This window comes from Apteryx mantelli, chromosome 2 (assembly GCF_036417845.1).
Source record: "Apteryx mantelli isolate bAptMan1 chromosome 2, bAptMan1.hap1, whole genome shotgun sequence".
Classification (NCBI taxonomy): Eukaryota; Metazoa; Chordata; class Aves; order Apterygiformes; family Apterygidae; genus Apteryx; species Apteryx mantelli.
Window position 1 is genome coordinate 148,290,241 of NC_089979.1, and position 20,494 is coordinate 148,310,734.

At 42.8% G+C, this 20,494-nt stretch overlaps 1 protein-coding gene across 1 annotated transcript in view; it reads left to right on the forward strand.

The window, feature by feature from the left end:
- Window positions 1-6,501: 6,501 nt before the first annotated feature.
- Window positions 6,502-20,494, forward strand: part of PLXDC2 (plexin domain containing 2) — a 279,476-nt gene continuing 265,483 nt past the window's right edge. The window contains exon 1 of the mRNA XM_067291774.1: window positions 6,502-7,061. Coding sequence (XP_067147875.1) covers window positions 6,953-7,061 — 109 coding nt within the window. The 5' untranslated portion in view covers window positions 6,502-6,952. The remainder of the gene's footprint in view (window positions 7,062-20,494) is intronic.

Genomic DNA, 20,494 nt, shown 5'->3' on the forward strand with positions numbered 1-20,494 from the left:
ACATGTGAGGAAGGAACAGCCTAAGTTGAGAGGTAAGGATTTCTCTTCCCTGTTGCATGACCCAACACAGCATGGTCACTGGTTAGTGGCTCACTGGATGTGACAGCTGCACCTAGAGACTTCAGTCCATACGCCAGGGAAAAAGCCAAAGTTCTGTCCTGCACAGTCCCCACACGGTCAACAGTGTTATTTCTTCCAGGAGATAAATTGAAGAAATAACACTATATAATGTGTACATACTTTGCTCATTTGATGCAGACCACAGGCAGGACCCTAAATACGTTGCACCCAAATGGTGTCCAAAAGGCCCAAAATGGAGTGAGACATGGCCATCCAAGCCACAGAGATCTTCCTGGTCATAAACCACGAAGGCAGTCCGTGTGGTTTCACCTGCAAGAAAATAGGGGGAGGCAAGTGGGCAATGAGCTGACAGATGTGCAAGGAATGTTGTGATGCTGTGGCCACTGCACAAAAACGTGCCGGTTGTTTTCAAGACTTAACCCCCAAATTTTTGCCACCAGTTATAGCTTTCCCCCATCCATCATTAACATGAAACAGGACCATATTCAGAAATGTCACATCTATTCCTCTGTCGTTTGTCTCACCTAAACATTCATTAAGATCATTCTAGCATTAAAGTTTACCGAGGCTGGCTAGCCTAAAATCTAATCCAACTACCTTTGCTAACACCAGCCTGAACCCTTGCCTGGCTTCCCCTGCTGCGCCAAGAGCTGATTTTGCTCTTTGGCCTCTACTGATTAAATAAATAAATAACTTTACTCACAACTGTAACTATAGCCATAGCAATTACTCAGGGCCCCTTTCCAGCTCCAGAGCATGACTAAGAAAGGCCTTTATGTAAACTTGCTTGGTATAGTTCTGCACATCTTAATAAGGGCTGTTTTCTTGGAAAAAGCAGTCACTGAAAAACCATGTTTGAAACTTATTTTGTTTCCATTTTAGCTGAAACCTTTGATTTTTCAATGTGAAAAGATGTTCTATTAAAAAAACCCTCAGTTTTCTCAAAATTGACTAGTTCAGTGACTACTGGCATCAACATTCCCACCATGCAAGGCATCTGTGCTATGTACAGTCCTAGGCTGGGCCCCACTGTCCCAGCTGAACAATAAACCCAATGGGTTGATCTGGCCCCTGTACCCTTCCATAGCTCATCCCACCTCCCTTGTGGCCATTCACAATAAAGAGACTGAGTACTGGGCATGGATGGTTTATCACACAAAAAAATCTGCCTCCATATGTTTATCTAGAGAAGTGGCACTGACAAAATTGCTCTTCTGGTCTCTCATTTTTATTTCCTTGGTAGCTTTCTCTTCTGGATCATCCTTTAGCCCTTTTCAGGTCTCCTATGGCTTTAACTTAGCCTGGTAACCAGCACTTTGTTGATATATAAGCTTCTCTGTTAAAATTGGCCCTATAACAAGTATTCAGGGAGCCTTCTGGTTCTTTCTTTATTCCTGGGTCCCATCGTTATCACTGTACTGGGCTATAAGTCAAATAGGGGTCACAGCCACAGCTTTCTGTGGTGTTCTTCAAATGGGATGGTGCCTTGGAACTCCCAGTCCGTGTTTTGGGCTCTACTGCCTTGTGGTTTTCAGAGCTTAGAAATCTCCTTGGAGTTTCTGATCACAAAGGCAAAGGCATTGTTTGGTGCTGCATTGCTGGTGCCTGTGTCAATTTTCTTGTAAATGAAGATTCATTGAAAGAATATGTTTGAAACATCTCTAGTTCAAATATTTTAACTTTAGCTGAAACTTGGGTTCCTCATTTTGAGAAGATGTTCCATTTCAAAAATGACTCTGTTCTTTTAAAAGCATTACAAAGCTCTAATATGAATCAAAACTGGTTTGGATTAAGCCTTTTGTTTAACCTCAAACATTATTACTTTTTTATGCTGTCTTGCATGCTGAAATGTTTCTCTTTAATTTTTTTCCCCCCTCAAAATGACAGTGAACCACAGACACTTTATCACTGCATGAGATAATGGGACTCAGTTCCAGCTTCCACATCACAAACTGTCTACCACACCATGAATCTGAACTATCTCTTCACCCCCACAGGAAGCTCTCCCTAACCGTAGATTGAGGCGTAGGCATAAGGCAGTACATGTGGGAGGTTTGTCATGCTGCTGTCCTAGAGATAAGCAGAAAGCTTCACTGAACAAAGCTGCACTAGCATCAACCACACAGCTTTTAGAGCCAGAGTACAGGCATATTCCAATTAATCACAATTATGCAAACTCATGTATTTGCGTATAACACCATGCCCAGAGTTACGGGGAATTTGGCAGTGATGCCCATGGGGTGTGAATCAGCCAGAGAAAGAATCTCGGTGCTTGCCCCAGGAAATCAAGCTGAGTGCTGAGGCTTTCCTAGCTGGCAATGGGGAGAAGGCACAAAGGCTTATTTAAAAGCACAGTGCAGCTTCACTGGAAAGTTAGTGTATTTCCCTAGTTAGCAAGGAATTTACTCCTCTGCTTCAGACTTCACACCTGAGTTTTGCATGGCCCTTTAATGGATCAGCTGGACTGCTGTGGTCCTCTCAAAGTGGTAGAGACAGAGGCAGCTGCTGGCTGGATGGCAGTCTAAATTTGCAGCTCTAAAACACCCTGCTTTGTCAATACTAAAGCAAGTGTCTCAGCCAAATTCCCAATAGCAACACTATTCACCTTCTTCAGCCCTAATCAGCTATAAGCACAGCTCCAACAGGATGGAGGTGAATCACAGTGGCAAACTCATTTCAGGGCATTAAAGTCTATATGCAGCTTCAACCTGTGGTACTCATAACATCAAGCTATGGGCTACTTGCACTGTAAGGGTCACATACTCATTTTTGTCCCTTTGTGGTACAATCCTGGCAGATCAAGTATTATTTACAGCCCTAAAATTATCTATATCTCTTTCTTTTTGCAGCTGAGAAAGAAGGTAATTTGTGAGATACTGCTCAGTTGGGGAAGTAGATATTGCTGGTTGTAGTCCATTTATTAATATGCAGGCACAGTTCTCTGCAGAACAACACCAAGGGCAAGTTCACTAAACAGGAAAATTCACTTTGGTTTATTCCTGGAAAGGAAGACAAAGGTATTCTCCCTGCTCTTATGGATGCTGCAGTTATCTATCAGTTCCTCTTTCCCAAAACAAGCAGAGATACTCCCCTGACTTCTCAAAAGCAAAAGCAGGTATCCTTCCAGGCTAGCAGTGAATACCTATGGGAGGCTAGCTGATGGGTGTCTCACCTGTACCTATCAGAGCAAAATAGATAACACCATGTTAAAGAAGACAGAAAAAAGAAATTCTAAAACTTGGCTTTTCCTAATCAGATGCAATAAGCTCAGAAGACGTGTTGAAAAGAATATGTTGATATGAAAAGAAGAAAAAATAAGCAAATTCTTTTGTGAATGTGTGAAGGAGAGTAAGTGCTTGCAAGTAGTATGACAGAGCAATACAATAAACAGGGAGAATCTTCCCACCCTTCTGTCCTGAATGACTGATGTTATAATCAGGGATGCTGAAGCTAAGCAAGAAGAGAAAAATATAAGGCCATTTCCTTGACTGTTGAAAATCAAAGCATGCACATTGATTTCTATGGAATCACTGCCGTTTATGTTGCTGCAAGATATATCCCCAAGAGAGATGAGATAATGTGCAAGGAGGGTGAGGATAAAAGCATGTGAGAGAAATGAAAACTTATCACTTTGGCACTGTGTTCCAAATGAATACAGCTCATCAACTCAGGAAGCCTTCAAGAAAAGTTATTCTTTCAGTTTTACTTGTGCTTTATAAATAACAATGAACAAATATACTTTTCTCCTATGAATGCCTTTCCAGCAATGACATGTTGTCATCAATTATAGAAGGATTCATTATTAACTTTCATCTGATTTTCTTCAGTGCATTAGTGTTTTGCTTGTGGTTTTACATGCAATTATGCCAAGATACAGGTCTTGATTATCTTTTGGAATAGACAGGGGACAAGGCATGCAGTCTTCTTTGGAGAGCTAGGTTTGATTTTTACCTTGGAGCACAAGAGGTACTGAACACAATGACTGGATGCTAACCTCAGAGAGTGCATATTGCAAAGCTGTCGCATAACTGGTAGAGTACTGCAAATTAGGACTGTGGGACCAATGTGTTGCTGGCACTTGCATCTGCAACTGTGTTTCAGCTGAGTATCACTTATCCTTTCCTTTTTTGAGCACACAGATTTTTTGTACTCCATCCATGAAGAATATAAATCTGGAACTATAAACCTTGTGTGTAAGACTGAAAAGCAGACTGAAAATGAAAGAAACTTTAACTTGCCCTCATTTAGGCTTTTCTATACTATATATAGAAAGCTCAAAGGATTTATTATTATCTATTTTAACAAAGAAGTGCATATTTTTTTATATCATTCAAATCCTTATTTTAAGATTTACTATAACTTGATGATATGCTAATTTACAATCCCCAAAAACCGAACTCCCCAAGCAGATGACATGGGATTTTGAAAGTTCTTACTTCAGTTCTTACTGTTTTTATTCTCATCTAATAATGAGGCTGAATCTTAATTCTTTAACTCCCTGCTCCTTCCATTAAAGGCCTAAAGCTCAATAGCCCTTTCAGCAGCCCCAGCAGAACTTGAGAAACACTTGGCAATATGACCAAGAGTGTCAAGAAAAAAAACTGTTATTTGGATAGCAAGAAGAAATGCCTCTCTCCCATTTTGCGTAAGAAACAACCACAGCTTTAAAAAATAACTTGACTAAGTTTGCACAAAAGTCTGTGGCATAATCCAGATCACCTGGTTGGTACATAGGATGACTGCACTCTCCAAATTCCCACAGATTTCAGCAAGGCCAGGATTTCATGCCTGTTGTTACTTAAGCTCATTTTCCTTTTCTAGTATCTTCTCTTCTTAGAAGAGAAATTCTAAAGCTATTTTTTAGCAATATTAGGACTGGCTGATAAGGATCTTTATGTTGTTTTTTTAAGGTATATACAAAAAGACTGGACTATGAAGGGCCCACTGTTAACAGGATACAGTTTACTGATATTACCCTCCAGTATCCTTAAGTATTTATATTTTAATATATGTTGAAAAGACTTTGCAAAGTTCTGCTTACACTTTAAAAAAAGTCTTAAAACCAGAAGTGTTCTGCTTTGATTTACATGTAAGTATGTCAAAGATTAAAGAGCAAGACAATTACAAAGTAGCTGATGAATTCTTAATCTGAGAAACAGTGGCAAATTAAGGAAAAACACGGTCTCATTACTGGTTGTCCTTTTGTGATTAAGTATTAGTTATCTGCTCTGTTTGACATTCTGTAGCCCTATTTATTTGATTAATTTAATTGTCGTCCTAATTAATTTAATTATTTTGTAGCAGGGGTTGAGAGGATGGTGCATTCACGGCTCTCTATGCGGAGCTCAGCTGGTGACGAGAGCGACGGGTCGCCGAAGCGGTGCGAGCCACCGCCGGCCCCCGGTGCCCCGTGCGCTTGCCCGTGCGCTTGCCTGATGTGGCCTCTGCTCGCCGCTGCCGCCGCGCCCTGTTCGCAGATTAAGGCACGGGATGGGATTACGCACGGTGCGTTAAATGAAGCATGCGGATCGGTCCTTGCGGGAGGGGGCCCCCAGTCCCTGCACCTTGGGAGCGATAAGGGTACAGGAGCAACTCTTCGTCTCGCAAAAAGAAAAGAAATGGGAGGGGGCGAAGGGAGGCCGGTCTCTCCGGAAGGACAGGGGGATGAGCGCCGAGGGGGATTTGGGGGCTGCTTTGTTCTGCTGCCGACCGGGCGCATCTTTACAAAGCAGCTTTTGCATCACCCGGTGGCCGCGGGCTGCGCTCTCGCCGTCCCGGGCAGCGGCGGGAGCCGGCCGCCCCCGCAGCGACTTTCTGCGCCGTCCCCGTCCTGCTTCCCGCTCCGCGGGCGCGCAGGGGGGCGGGCAGTCGCCCCGCGGCCGCCCGCGCCCTGTGGGTGTCCTCGGCGCCGGGAGCAGCGTGCCGCTCCGCGCTAGCGGAGGCGCGTCCGCGGGGCCGCGTCCCGCGGCCGGGGCCGGACAGCGCTTCCGCGGGGCAGCCCCAGCGCCCGCGCCCCACCGCGCTCCCGCGGAAGCGGGGGGGGCCTCAGCGAGACGGGGGAGGCGCCGCCTTTTGGGGCCGAGGCGAGTCTCCCGTTTCCCCCCCTGCGCAGCGGGCGGGCGGCGGCAGCGCGCCCGCGCACGGCTCGCTGCGGGGCCGGGGGCCGCCCGCGGGCTGCCCTCGCCCCTGGGGCCGTGCCGAGGAGCAGCTTCACCCCTAGGGCTGACACCGCCGGCCGCGGAAACCTCCCAGAAAGAGAGGGAGAAGTTGGCGTGCCGCTGCCTCCCTCCTTCCCTCCCTCCGTGCACATCCTCCGCCGCGGCGCATCCGCCCGCCCTCCGGGTCGCGCTCCCCCCGGCGCGGGGCTGGGGCTCCGCGGGATCCGGCCGGGAGATTTCCCCGCTCGTTTCCCTTGGAGGGGTTTCGTCGCCAGCAGTGCTCAGAGGGGAGGCACCGTCCCCGAGGCACCCTGCCTCACCCTGCGGGGGAAGGGATTTGGGTGGGGGCAAGCCAGGAAGGGAGGATCTCAGTGGCTGTCCTAAAATCTATCAGCAGGCTGCGAGGAGGGAGAGTTTGGCACTTCGCAGGCGAGGCTGCGCTTGCTTTCCCTGGCTGTGATGTCGTTGGACTGAGAGCCGCTTCGCCGTGGAAGTTGGGGGGACGGAGACGGACCCCCTCCCCAACCCCCGATCCGGTCCAGCGCCTTCAACCCCTGCAGCTCTTCCCCTGCCACTTCGCTAAATGAAAGCGGGTCGGCGCACAAGGCGACTTGCCGCCTGCTAGGGCTGCTCTCTGCAGCCTCCGGACGTCTCCCACCCCCGAAGAGGAGCGGCGCGCACCCCCGGAGAGTTGTCTCGGCAGGCTCCGTGCTATGGCGAGGCTGCGGAGAAGCAAACTAGCCGCTGGATTTCTATTACTTTTCCAGTGCCTGAGCGAGCGCTGCCAGCTCGCCGGCGGGGAGAAGGCGCGGCAGAGCCGCGGTAAGCGACGCCGGTACCTGCCGGGCTCGGCGGGGCGCGGGGCGCCGGGGGCGCCGGGGTGCTCCGCGCCGCTTCTCCGGAGCGCGGACGCGGCGGGGGCGCCGGGGGCTCCGCGGCGCCGCGCACCGAGGGGCGGCCGTGGGGGTGGGGGCTCCCCCTGCCCTATCCGCCCCGGGAGGCTCACCCCGGCCGGGCCGGGAGGCCCGTGGTGGCCGCGCTGGAGCTGCCTGCTGGGGTTTCCATCCCCCCTCCCTCCGACCCCGGCTCCCCCGGAAAGAGAGCTCCGTAACTTTATTTATTTATTTTAACGATCGTTTGGGACTTTCCTCCGTTCGAGTTCGCGCTGTCGGTATAAATCCGCTTCGAGATCTGCGGGAGACTGAGCTGTCCCCTCCCCGGCCCCTTAATGGGGTCTCCGGAGCCCGCTCCCGGGTACTACGGGACGCTCGCCAAGGGCCCCCCACCCTCTAGGCGCCGGGGAGCCTCGGCGCGGCCCCGCTCCGCTGCCGCCGGCGAGCTGCGGAGGGGGAGGCAAACTTTCCCTGCGGCTCCTGACTCGCGGAGCGAGCGGGCACTCTCCGCCCCCGCGCAGTCGAGAGCGCGCAGTGCGCTGCGAGGAGCAGTATAATGAGGGAAGACCCACAGGGCCGGGGGAGGGGGACCCGCTCTTTCAGAACAAGAGGCTTATTCTGTTGACCAAGTTTGCTTATGATATTATTAGGGTCCTCTAATTAGTCCTTCCTAGAGACACCTGTTAATGCCTGACACACAGCACCTGTAGTGCTTTCTCTTCAGTGACTAATTCTCACAGCGTGGGGCTCCCTTTTGATCACTAGAGCCTTCTGTACTCTGCATTCCTGTGCTGTGGAGGGGAAATCTGCCAAAGGAAGCCTGGCGTGTTTGGGGATAGCTATTTAATGAACAAATGGGGAAAGTCAAGGTTTTTGCATAGCAGGAGATTTTGATGCAGCAGCTTCAAGCTTATATATATTTTAAAGCTATGCCTTTGTATTCAAAACACTGGTACACTTATTATCAGATGAAACACTGCGTCTACTAGCCTCACTGGTGCAACAGAGCTGCCCTTTCCTCATTTCCTAAAAGGTTTTATACAAATGTGAGGAGTTGTATGGTCACAGAGTAACTGACCCGAAGGAGAGAGACTGAGGAGTTTTTTGAAATGTGCACTGAGACAATGTGCCAGACAGAGCAGGGATTTTCCCAGGCAGGGGCCTACCGCTGAGGTAGGGAATTGCTAAAGGACGAGGTAGCTCAGCAGGTTGCTGGGGGTTCACATGTCAGTTGAGACCAAAGAGAAAAACTAGCAGGAGAGTTTTCATGTACTGCTGCAAAATTCATGCTGCTGTTCTTGGGGCTTTAAGCGGCAAATGCTGATATTTGTTAATGTTAATCATCAGGAAAAAATAGAGCGTGGTGGTGAGATTACAAAAAGAAAATAACCAAGTTGTGTAGCAGTGGACTGAGATTGCGAAGTTTATTTATCAGCCATCTGTTGTACCTGGAAAAGAAAATGTCAGTATTGACTAAATGAAAAATAATTCATCAGTAGGCAAATAATCACTGCACATTACCAGTTTAGGCAATTGAGTTGTAATAGTCATTAATGTCTGCACCAAGACGAGCTAAATAGAAGGTTTGCCAACAGCTTGCTTATCCACAAATCATTTATGAATGTCTTGTGTCTTACTGAACATGACATGAAATATCAAGGGGTTTATAATAGGACAAATATTATTTTATATTTAATACATTCTGAAGAATATATACTAAGAAATTGTCTTCTGCCACTGGTAAGATGGAAAATCTGATGCCAGCTTTGACAGCTAGATGTTTATCTCCTTAAAGTCTTCTCCTTTCCCCTTTGGATAAACAGTCTGTATTATGACAGCAATAATTAAATGTCATTAACATAATCAAAGCCATATTTAACATATATTTTCATCATTTTATAATGCTTTATTTGGGAAAAATACAGTGAGGGACTGCTTCTAATCAGCGAAAAGAGCACAATCATTGAACAAAACCAAGGGAATTCTACATAATAAAAATATATTCTGAAAACTCTTCTATAAATTTTGATATCCTTATGTCCAAAACAAACCATTTACACATGAGCAACTGCATTCAACTTCAGGTTCTGTGAGCCAAAATAAAGAAGAGCCATTTCAAAGTTTCACTGTGTTTAGCTTGTGCTGTATCCCTTCAGACTGGCTCAGACAAAACATTTAAAGAATTAAAGTAGAAAAGAAATCTTTGAAATAGCTGCAGATTCTTCAAGGGAGGTGGTTTATGGGTTTTTTTGGACTTTTTTTTTTTCAATTGTCAGGATGACATGTTTTTTAAATACTTAATAGCAAAATATCTTACTGAAACTGAAATAAAATAACAATGTTATGAAATGCAAAAGTTTAAATGCATTGGTATAGCCAAAGCCGGGAGAGGATTTCCGAGCATCTTACCAAATGGGTATGTCATGATTTCAAAAGAAACTGGGCAGGTTTCATAGTTTTTTTGGCCTGCTCTTCGGAATTACCGTGCTGGGTAAAATCAGGTCAGATCAATTCAAGTCAAGTCAATTCCTAGACATGTCATAACTTGACTGGCTGCCTCTTGATGTTTAAAATCCAGGTTTTTGTAACAAAAGTGGGAACCTGCAAAGTTGTGCTGGGGAGCTGCTGGGGACCAGGGCTGTCCCCGCTAGAGGGCCCAACTGCTGGCGCGCAACTATGCCGAACTTGCAGCTTTTTTCGAAAAGTCTTCCTCACCACCTGTGTTACATCTTCTTCTGCATGTCATGTTTGGTCGAGGCTTCATTTTGTTGACAAAAATGCTATAAATCAGGGATGAAGGTTCTTAAATTTAAGATTTGTGTGTGTTTACAATAACCAAACTGAATATGACATGAATTCAGTGAACTGAAGCAAATGTTCTTATGAAAGCCCAAGCAGCAATTAAGGCCTCCAGTGGTTTAAGTGAGGGCTTACTACTTGTTGAAGTATTCCCAGAAGAAGGTTTGATTTTTATTTTTTATTTTTCTTTGCAAACACCATCAGTCAGAATTAGGAGGCTGTTACTATAATTTCTCTTCTTTCAAAGCATATTCCAGAATCCTGGTATAATTTATATTCACTGAACTACTGCTGTCTCCAAGCATCACTGTTCAGAGATGGGTAGAATTATTTTTATGGGATAAACTACTATTAAAGAGTGTTTTATAGCATTTATCTGCTGCTGAGCTATTCATATATATAAATTTTTTTATTGCCTGGGTTCTTTTGCTCATTAGGACCTTCAGTTGAATCACTGCTTATCTTATAAGTATCAAAATAAAAATGATATTAGAAAATATGCATACCAGGTATTTTTGTCTTTGCATTCAAAATTACATTTTTTGTTTCTGTGCATGCTATGTGAATGGATAAAATAAAATTGGAGAATTCCAGTTACGTTCAAAAGTAAACTCTCTTTACATATTGTATGTATTTTTTAATAAGAATTCTCACTAAAAAAGTCAGGTCTTTTAACTTTCATCCTGGCTCCTCTTTTTATTTTTCACCCTTCTGTCATTGTCATTTCCTCTGAAAGAGTGGTTTGAAATATTGCTAGTAAATGAAAGGTAAAATAAAACTATGCTAAGGTTGATTTAGGTATTAAATTTGTTTTTGTAGAAACTCATTTCCACAAATTAAGCATAACATCAATACCTATAGTTCACTGCAAGTTTAAAAATCCCTTGGGAAAACAATGTTTTTGTTTGGTTGTAAATATTTCTCTGCAGAGTTTATATCCTCACACAAGCACTTAAAACTCAGCAAACACTTGACTCCGGAGCTAGCTTTTGCCTGACACTTAAAGTGGACCTGATGACAAATAACAAGGAAACCAGCTCTCTGCACTGTATACAAATGTAGAGAATGAGAAAAAAGATCTCCATAGTTTGAAAAGTTCTTTCATTATGCATCACAACTCATTAGCAACACATGCAGGCCATTTAAAACAAAATGGACAACATCTCCTGCCTCGCTGAGTGCCAGTTACCTTGACCAATCCTTGCAGGTCAGCAGCAGGGTCTCCCTTAGGGGAAGGGACTCCTAAGGCCATGGGGGAAGCAGGGGAGGGAATTCATCACCTCAGATGGTCAGAGAGATCCACTGAGAAACATAATTGCAGGCCTGTGGTGTTGCACACCTAGGGCACATTCATGAAGAGCTTTTTGCCACATTTCTTGTGGGGCAGCGCTGGCATTGCCTGCGCCTGCACAGACAGCAGGAGCGGCGGGCTTGGGACTGGAGTTAGGTCTCCTGAAGGACTCCCAGGTGCCGTGCAGCAGAGCCCCGAAAGCCGTCTTTCCTTTGAGGTGTGCTGGAGATGGCTATCACATAGGAAACATGTTCCGTCTGAATCCTACTGGCTCTCCCACAAAGCAAATCAAGAAGTTCTTTAAAAAAAATTAAGTTCATCATTTGACTGTGCTCTTGATAAAAGGCTCTGTGGGTTTATCAGCCTCTCCGAAGCACTGAACAGCTCTGCTGTTTGTAACTTTGAAAACACTGGCAAGCAGAAAGCACTGTAGCAGCCCCAGCTTCAAACCGATCCATGCTGCCTCCCTTAGACTGAGAGCAGTTGGTATAACTGGTGCGAGAGTGTATTTTGAATTACCCCTGTGGTTCATGCTTCCCAAGGAGACTGAATGCCGCAGCAATTTGAGAAGGCAGTAGTTAAGGTAAGTGTGTGCTGGTACCTGTATAGAGGGAAGTGAACAAAAGATAATTTGACAGGAGCATTTCTTATCTAGTGAAAGGAAATGTGCTAAGCTTGCCAGCAGCGTGAAACTATATCCAACTGTTAGCAGGTTTGCTAAGGGGTGGGCTGGGAGTGCTATTGTGGTGCAGTTGGCAAATGGCATATTTACTAGGCTGGAGAATTGCACAATCCCAGCAGGAACTGAAAGAACCCCGGAGATTGCTTTCCATGGAGAAGTATGTGGAGAAACCATGCTAAGTGCACGTGGGTTTGTTTTTGTTTGTGGCTTTTGACAAATGAGCATAAAACTTAGCATAACTTGCCTGGAGGTAACATTTGTGAATGCCAAGTGCTGCCTTTCATCCTGAAACACTTCATCCCTTCCTCCCCTTTTTTTTACTCATTCAACTAATAAACATAACTTCAATTAGCACCCTTTGCTGTCAACACTGAGCAATCAGTTGTGTTAAGTGTCCTTGTAAATGCTGCGCTTGGAAGGAGCATGACATTACATGTCCCTTGACCAGAAGTCAGTGTGTATGAGTGTTTTTCCACTTGCATTTGGCCCAACCTTTTACTGTTTTGAAATGGGCAAACTGAGCAGGCTGCTAGGACAGATCCAGGGGTCGGGCTTGATGCTTGATTTGAGCATGCAGTTTCAAAAGTAGAAAGCATCACAGTGGGATGTATCAACAGAAAATGTAAAGATAAATGTCTTTAGGAAGATAGATTACTCCGTATGTCTTTATATATCTACTCTGCTCACCAGTGGAAAGATCCCAACTGGAATATTCTCTCCAGTTTTAGGTGTTAAGAAATCTGTGGCCCAATTAGAGAGTGTCCTAGGAAGAAAAATGGAAAGAATATGTTAGAGAGGTTGAAACTGCAACATTCAAGTACATAAAAGGCTTCTGCAAAGAAGAAGGGAATAACTTGTTCTCCACAAGAAGAAATTATTTAAATTGCAACTAGGCAAACTTCTGAATGTTAAGGCTAGGGGAGTAATCATCTTTGAGGAGTCTTCACTACTGAAACGGTCTGGATAAACATGTGTCTGAAATGTCATTCTGTCCAGAACGGCAGCTGTTTCTGTCTTGGAGCAAACGGCTGGACAAAATGACCTTTCAAGGTCCCCCCAGCTATCTTTGAATCATTCAGTGTGGGGAGCTTTAAGCATCCCAGAATTCACCTTGAACTCAGTGTCCAGCAAAATACAAGCAAGAATGCAAATACTCTCTTAGCTTGAGAGCTCTCTCCCTCATTTGTCGATGATGTATGTGGTTTTAATATGATTTTAATATATACTTTCTGTGGCTGCTGACAAACTAAAGACATTTAAAAGTGCTGCTTTATTTAGAGTTTCTGTGTCGTGAAATAAGGCTTTTAAAGACAGTTTTGAGTCTTAATTGTTTTAGGCCTTTTACCTTTTAATATTGGCACTACCTAGGTTCCATTATAAATAGATTTTTTTTGTTCATTTTAAGACATTCTTATAGTGACTATTTTGTGGACTGTAGGCATACATCCTGTACCCTATGCCTCCTTATTGAGTAAAAAATCCTTGACTTGTAAAGGCAAAATCCCACAAATGGAATATATAAGCCTTTCCATTTAACCTATCTTTGATAATGTTTCACATATATGTTGTTTCACAGTTGATGCTAGGAGCTCTGGTCCTTTTCTTTATAGATGTAATTGAGCTGTGTCAAAAGGCTGCTTATATTGCTGTGATGCAATACCACTTACAGTTTTTACTGCAGCTTTCCTTTGCTGTAGTTATTAGGGCAGATTCTGTCAAAACTTAGGTCTGCGCAGCCCAGCTGACGTTAGAACAGAGTATGATGCAGTGGTTGTCTCGTAATGAGCAGTTTCTAGTTGTGTTTAATTTTTTCTTCTATTCAAACATTTTTTTTCCTTTCTTTTCTATGATCATACTGTGGATCCTGCAAATATTGAATAGGCAATATTGAATGTGGGTGAATAATTATGGCTTTCCTCTTCACATGAGTTTTTGCTAGGCCGAGAGTAAAAGGCAGGTATCATCCTTTATAACTTTAGTGTTCTCTGAGAGGGGAGTGTTAGAGAAGGGGAATTCATCACTAAGCAGGTTCTGTTCTTGGGGAGTCAGCAGAATAACTAGAAATCCACTGAAAAATGCTATCTTGACCTCTGCAGAAAATTTGGAGTGGGTACTCAAGTTGTTTTTGGAGGCCAGCATGAATCTTTATTAAAGCAATTTCTCCATGACATTCCCCAGCTGTATGTTTCAGCTTTCCTGTGTGGGCTTATGCAACCCTCCTTTTGCATTTGCAAGCCACCCCGTATGTTTTTGAAAATCAAGCCTCAGCCACCCTGAAGTAGAAAGCCGTGGTCCTTTGCTGGGAATGCTTTTGCAGTAGAACTGATTTCAGAGTTTCTTGGCTCTTCTCTTCCATCCTTCAACTTCCAGTTTCTTATTCCTGCCTGCTTCAGAGATAACATCTTCCTTTTATTTTTAATCAGAACAAAACAAAAATTTTGACTTAGGTGGGAAATTTAACTTTCTAGTCCTCTCTAATTGAGATTGCCCATTGCTGAGAATTTGGCCACACACTGTGAGCTCTTTAAGAACTCACCATTTTATCTTGTAGAAATCTTGTTTTTATTTGATGGCAGGAGAGGAGGAAACGACTAGAAAAAAAAAAAACATCATCTTGATCATGCAGTTGGTAGGTTTTTCACTTTATAACATATTTTTCATTCAGGTTGCTTGTTGGTTAATATAATATTCATGAGGCAACTAAATTAAAAGAGAGCACATTTTCCAGATTGCAGTTGCTGTAAAGATAATAGATTTATGGTTTATTTGCAGTGAAGGCATTTACAGACTAGAAGCTTAGCGTTTGGTGTATTGCAAAATCTTGACCTCAATATCAACACAATTTATTACTGGTTCTACTATAGATACGTATATACCTATCTAAGTTGTAGTCTCAAGACAAAGAAAATAGGCAGGGTAAATTACTTACCATTATAGATTAACATCAGTTTTGTTTTTCATTTACTTTATTTGATACATCTGTTATTTATTTTCATTTTTTTTAAAACATTTTTAATGAACAAAGTATATGTAATGCAATATTTTCTAGCTAAGTCCTGCATAACTTGCCTAATGAATTGCAACGTACAGTTGTAAATTGTGGAAGTACAGAGCTTTTTGCCTTTCCGTTCAATCAAGAAAACGCAGGCAGTCTTTCCCCAATTAAACATCAAGCTAAGCAAAAAGATAATTGCCTCCAGTTTTGCTGATGGTAGTGTATCTAGTCCTCACAAAACTTCTTCTTTTACTGCTAATACTGCAAGCTATTGGAGGCAATCCCTTCCTTCTAGAGCACAAAAAAGATAATAGTAAGTTGTCCTAAAAATTACTTACCTAGAATACAAAGCTAGAGGGGACTGCCGAGGCCATTGGGCCCTTCTGTGGGATCAGAGGCCGCTGTATAAGGAACAACTGGACCAGTCTCTCTATTTCGCAGGCCCCCATGCACCACGGGCCATCAGCAACGCTCTTCCCAGAGTGCCGTAATGATCTTCAAACACATACTAAAGTATATGCATAATGTGCCACAGAAGACACACAGGGCACTGAGAACACTCAAAGTTTGTACAGTAGCAAGGAATTTACTGATCTGAGTATGCCTTGTTTGAAATTTTGTCTCTCTTTACCTGTCTTTGCTTGCCAGATTTTTTATTTTTTTTTACTTAATGTACCTGTGTGTGTCAGCCCCTGTTTTCTTCCATGCACGATCACATGGACAATTATTGCAGAGTTAGTAATACTGTTTTTGTTTCAATTCAGAGTCATTTACCAAAATAGCGTAAGTGACAAGAAAAATAGCTCTTCCTGTAATCAATTTTTCACTCTGAATGGGGAAAAGGAATTACCACTATCTTTTGTCAGTCTCTTTAGCTAGCCACCTATCCCGAAAAAGGGTCTAGTGTTTAAAAGGAGGCAGGTTTATATCTCAGCTGAGATGCTTGAGGATTAGCATTTCAAACTTTGAACTTACTTATTTTTTAATTTTTGGTGGATGTGAATTTGTGTTATCTCAGAGCCTTGGAGTTGTTTTAATCCTTTAATGTTGTGTCTTACTGCAAGCTTGAATTCATCTGCTTTTCCTAATTTGTTTAGATACTCTCTGAGGTTCAGCACCAGATTTTTGATTCCCTTCACTCTCGGCATGCAATTTGTACTCCCTACTTTTTCATTCCTGTTTGCAGGCCACACTTATCTTACAGCTTTCTCAGTTAATCCCATAATCATCCTAGCTATGTACTTTATATTCATTAGTGTTCTTATTCTTGGAAGACCTTGTAGAGATAGGGTAATATCCAAATTTTACAAATAGGAAGGTGGCTTTGAGAGAGTGACTGCCTTGCCGAAGTAAAAAATGTGTCCTTCCCATCTCAGAGTGAATGAGTCGCTTTCTTCTGGAATAGCCCAATTATCTTTCCAATCTCCCCCTGCTTCACCAAGGTCAGGGCTGTAACTTCTCACTCTTAAATTTAATCCTTGAACTCCCTAATTTAAGGCTTTAAAACCCACTCAAATTTTTGTTCAAATGATCTACATCTATCTTGGGGAAAAAAATCAGACTAGAGATGACTAAGGGCTCTGATTAGGGCACAGGGACAACAAGGCTTAGACTGGGGCTGCTGCAGATGTTGCCATTTCTGATGTTCATCTCCTCTTTCAGGCTTGTAACAGGAGAGGGAATGTCCATCTCAGCTGTACACACAGCAGATCCTAAACTGCCACATTTTATAGTCCAATGCATTAAATTTCTGTCCTAAATATACTTGCATCTGAAGGATAGACAAATAATTGGGTCTGATTTCTGCTGATTTGCATGCCACTTTGGCAGTTTGGAAACTTTTTGTTCTCTGTTCTTGTTTCGTTTCTTTTTGTTTATGCCACTGAATTCTTGGAGAGAAGAAAACGATGGTGTTTCACAAACTGTAAAATTATTTTGAGATTAAGAAACAAGATTCAGTAATCGCTGGTCAGAAAGAAAGATTTCCAAACCAGTCAGTTTGCAGCACTGCTGATTTGTGAGTAACATCTAATTCTTCGACCTTTTAAAAAGTTCATCCTCCTTACAAAGAGTGCATTGTAAGAGATAGAATACTATTATTATACTGCACAAATATGATAGAAACTTTTACTGGGAGTGTATCTTCATGAACTTTTAAGCAGAAACATTGCTGTATAACATGTATGTATTTATATAGAGTCCACAAACAATGCTGTGCCTCTGATGCTATATATCATGCTGAAGTTTCCTGAAGAGTGAGTATCTGGCTAAAAACAGAACTGATAGATCTTCTAATACAATCAGTGCTCTTTGGTGTCTGCTGTTTTGTCACTGTTGGTGATCTTTTGTATTCTTCAGAAATAGTGATAAGTAAAAAATAAAAATTGGTTTTAAAGAGCTATTATTCTTAGCTTGCAAAGCACGTGAGCCTCCCCTCCCCCTTAAATTTGAAAGGGAATTTAAATGATCTTTTCCGGAATAATAAAGCCACCAGTGAAAAAAATAGATCTTGTGCTTTGGAACATCTGGGCTTGCATCCCTAGGTTCCAATTCTGGAAAATATCCCCTGTTTAGGACTGCATTTAAACATTTGCTTAACAACAACAATGTATGCAAGTGGTGTCCTGAAGATGGGTGGACTGAAAAATATGTAGAGGTTTATGATTTCTTTCCGATCTTGGACCTTGGGATTCAGGTGGCTCAGAGGTCCAAGGCCATTGCTGGGAACTGTTTGCAATAGCAGCAATAATTTTTGCTGTTTTTTTGCACATTCTGAAAAGGTTTCTGGAGAAAAGGATCTTTCAGCCTCCAGAATGGACTGACTGCCAACTCCCCACATGGCTGTAGTGGGCAGGAGCAGAGGATTACTGAGAGTAATCCATGCTCTGATAGGTGCATGTTGTATTCGCCTTTAAGAGCTAGGCGTTATGATTTTTTTCATGTACAAGACATATTTAGGAGATGCAGGAAGTTAATATGCTCTTACATTTTATGATCTGTCTGCAAATGACTGAAATGTGGACTGAGCTTGAGAAGCAATAAGCACACACAGATCACATCAACGTTGAGTGTAAACACTTATTACATGATGCTTCTTGGATGCAAATTTATGGTCTATTATTCTACTTTTTACACAAAATTTTCATTAGCTTCAAGAGGTAGCCCAGAGATATTAATGAATCACACTTTTTTTTTCCCCCAGGCAGGCATAGATAATAGCTAACAGTGAGGTCTTTAGGATAGGAAGTTATGTCCAGCTTTATCTGCAGTGTTTTCTGTAGTTAGTGTAGGCTGTATCATAATAACAGGTCTTTTATCTTTAGTGTTGTCCATCCCATGCTTATATTTGAATTTCATTATTTTATCCCTATTCTGCTGTTTTATGGCACGGCTTAGTGGAGGTGCATACCAAGCCAGTATGCTTACTAAAATTTAAAAACCAGCCAGGGAGGTTGTCCAGTGCTTAGTGATGTCATGCACTGACACAATCCTGTTTTGTTCATCATCATAAATCCACTTCAGTTTTAACTTCAGCTCTGTAATTATCTGAGAGTCTTTGAGACCACTGCTAGTAGAGTTGTGGGGCCAGCCAGTTGGCCCTCTGTTTTCAAGAATCTTTCTGGAGATCTGAGAAAAGCTTGTTGGACTTTTATGTAGAATTCAAATCTATTTTGAGGTTTTCCATAAAGAAGAAGAAGGCAAAGAGAGGAAAGTTGTAAATTTATTACAAGAATAACAGTAGTTACTATTCTTGTAAGTCTCATGTTGTCACAGCACTAAAAAATGTGATTGAAGTGTGTGCTTAAAGAGAAGTGCACATGAAAATCCTTTGCCAAATTGAGTTGTGCTACAACTCTGACTGGTAGGTGTCACTAAAATGCTTAAAGGGACTTACATACCTATAATTTAATTTAGGAAAAAAGGGGGTTAAATTCTCCTCTCGGATGCATCAGCTCAGCCACAGTTTGCTCCTATGAGAGCAGTTTGGGCCAATTTGAAAAGAGGCTTTTGCCCTCACAGCCTTCCCTCTAATTCTATACTGTGCTCAACAACCCTTAGTGTATGTGAAATATTGCAATGTGGGATCTCTGGTCACAGCGCTGGATACTGCTTTCCCATGGGTAGTAAGCATGGTCTGTATGCTTGTGGGAAAAGAATAAGTGAGAGTGGTTTTACCTTGGTATGAAAATGTTGTACTGCATCTCTCAAAGGTGTTCATTATATTCTTTGAAAGTATTTGGGATTTGGAGACTGGAAGGTTCTGGTTGCCTGTTTTTATTGCTGATGATTATATTTGTACTATCTACTTATAATTTATGATAATGCGATTTGCTTAACTGGAAGGGCAAAGGAAGTGCATTGCCTTTCAGAGAGCTTGAGCCTCTTGAAATGTGAGGGGGAAAAAGGGACAAGGAAAGCAGAGTGCTTTGGTTGAATGTGAGAGCTCTCAGAACATTGCTGGAAAGGAATAAAAGACCGATTCAGTTCCCTCCATACATGTGAGCAGTCCTGTTAATTCTGAGGGGCTACTCACATGCCTAAGCATCTAAAGGGAAGAGATGAAGACATCCATATTGATATAATCACGTTTCAACAAAAAAATAGGTTACTTTGAGGACAAATATTCTGCTCCTTTAATTTAAATCTGTTGGAAGTCAGAGAGAGAGGAGATGGGAAGAGATATATTCAGAAGCTCTGTAGGGAAGCAGTGTTCTTTTAGGGGAAAATACTGTGTTTTATATTCTAATTCAGTTTCTTGTTCAATCTTTAAAAACAAACAAACAAAAGAAGACTTTCTCTGATTCTGTACTCCTGAAAGTCACAGAAAGGAAGAACTGTCCACTGCACAGTTTAAGGAATGTCAGAAACTTCTTTAATTATATAGGACATGTAAGCTGGAAAAGGAAGGTTCCCTACCTGTATCTCTGTCAGGTGACTGCTCTTATCAATGGCTGCCTTGTAAAAAATATCTAAGGAATGAAAAGACTTACTGTCTGGATCTGTGCTGGGTCACCCTTCCAGGCATTGCAGAGCAATGCTTCCTTTTGAATGCCTAAACACCTGTTTTAGCTAGAGAGCATGGGATGGGGGAGGACAGGCCAGGAGGGCAGAATGGGACCCTGCTGCTGTGTAGCACTTCTTTTAAGATTCATTTGTTCATATACTCATATATACGTGCTTTTCTGCAGAAGAAAAGAGAAAAAGAATGAATAATGATAATTATAGGTAGAGCCTGACTTGATTTAGCCAATGGTAATTTTCTGTATATTTACAGCTGTATTGTGGCAATAGTGGTTTAATTTGTAGTTTGACAGAGTATCCTCTGACCATCACTGTGGCACTGCAAATCACAGCAGAAAGCACTAAGATATGACCCAAAATAATGCCTTCGTTTTAAATGGGATGCTGAATGTAAATGTATTCTGCCCTCACTGAGCATCCCTCTCCAATTGCGGGCTGTATTTCCTTAACTTGTTAACTGACATGGTAGATCATTTATCTTCGTTTGCCAAGGCAAATTGATCCAGTCTTAGTGCTTTCCCAGGAATCCTAAACCATGTTTCTGGCTTCAGAAGTGCTCATCCCCCACAACTT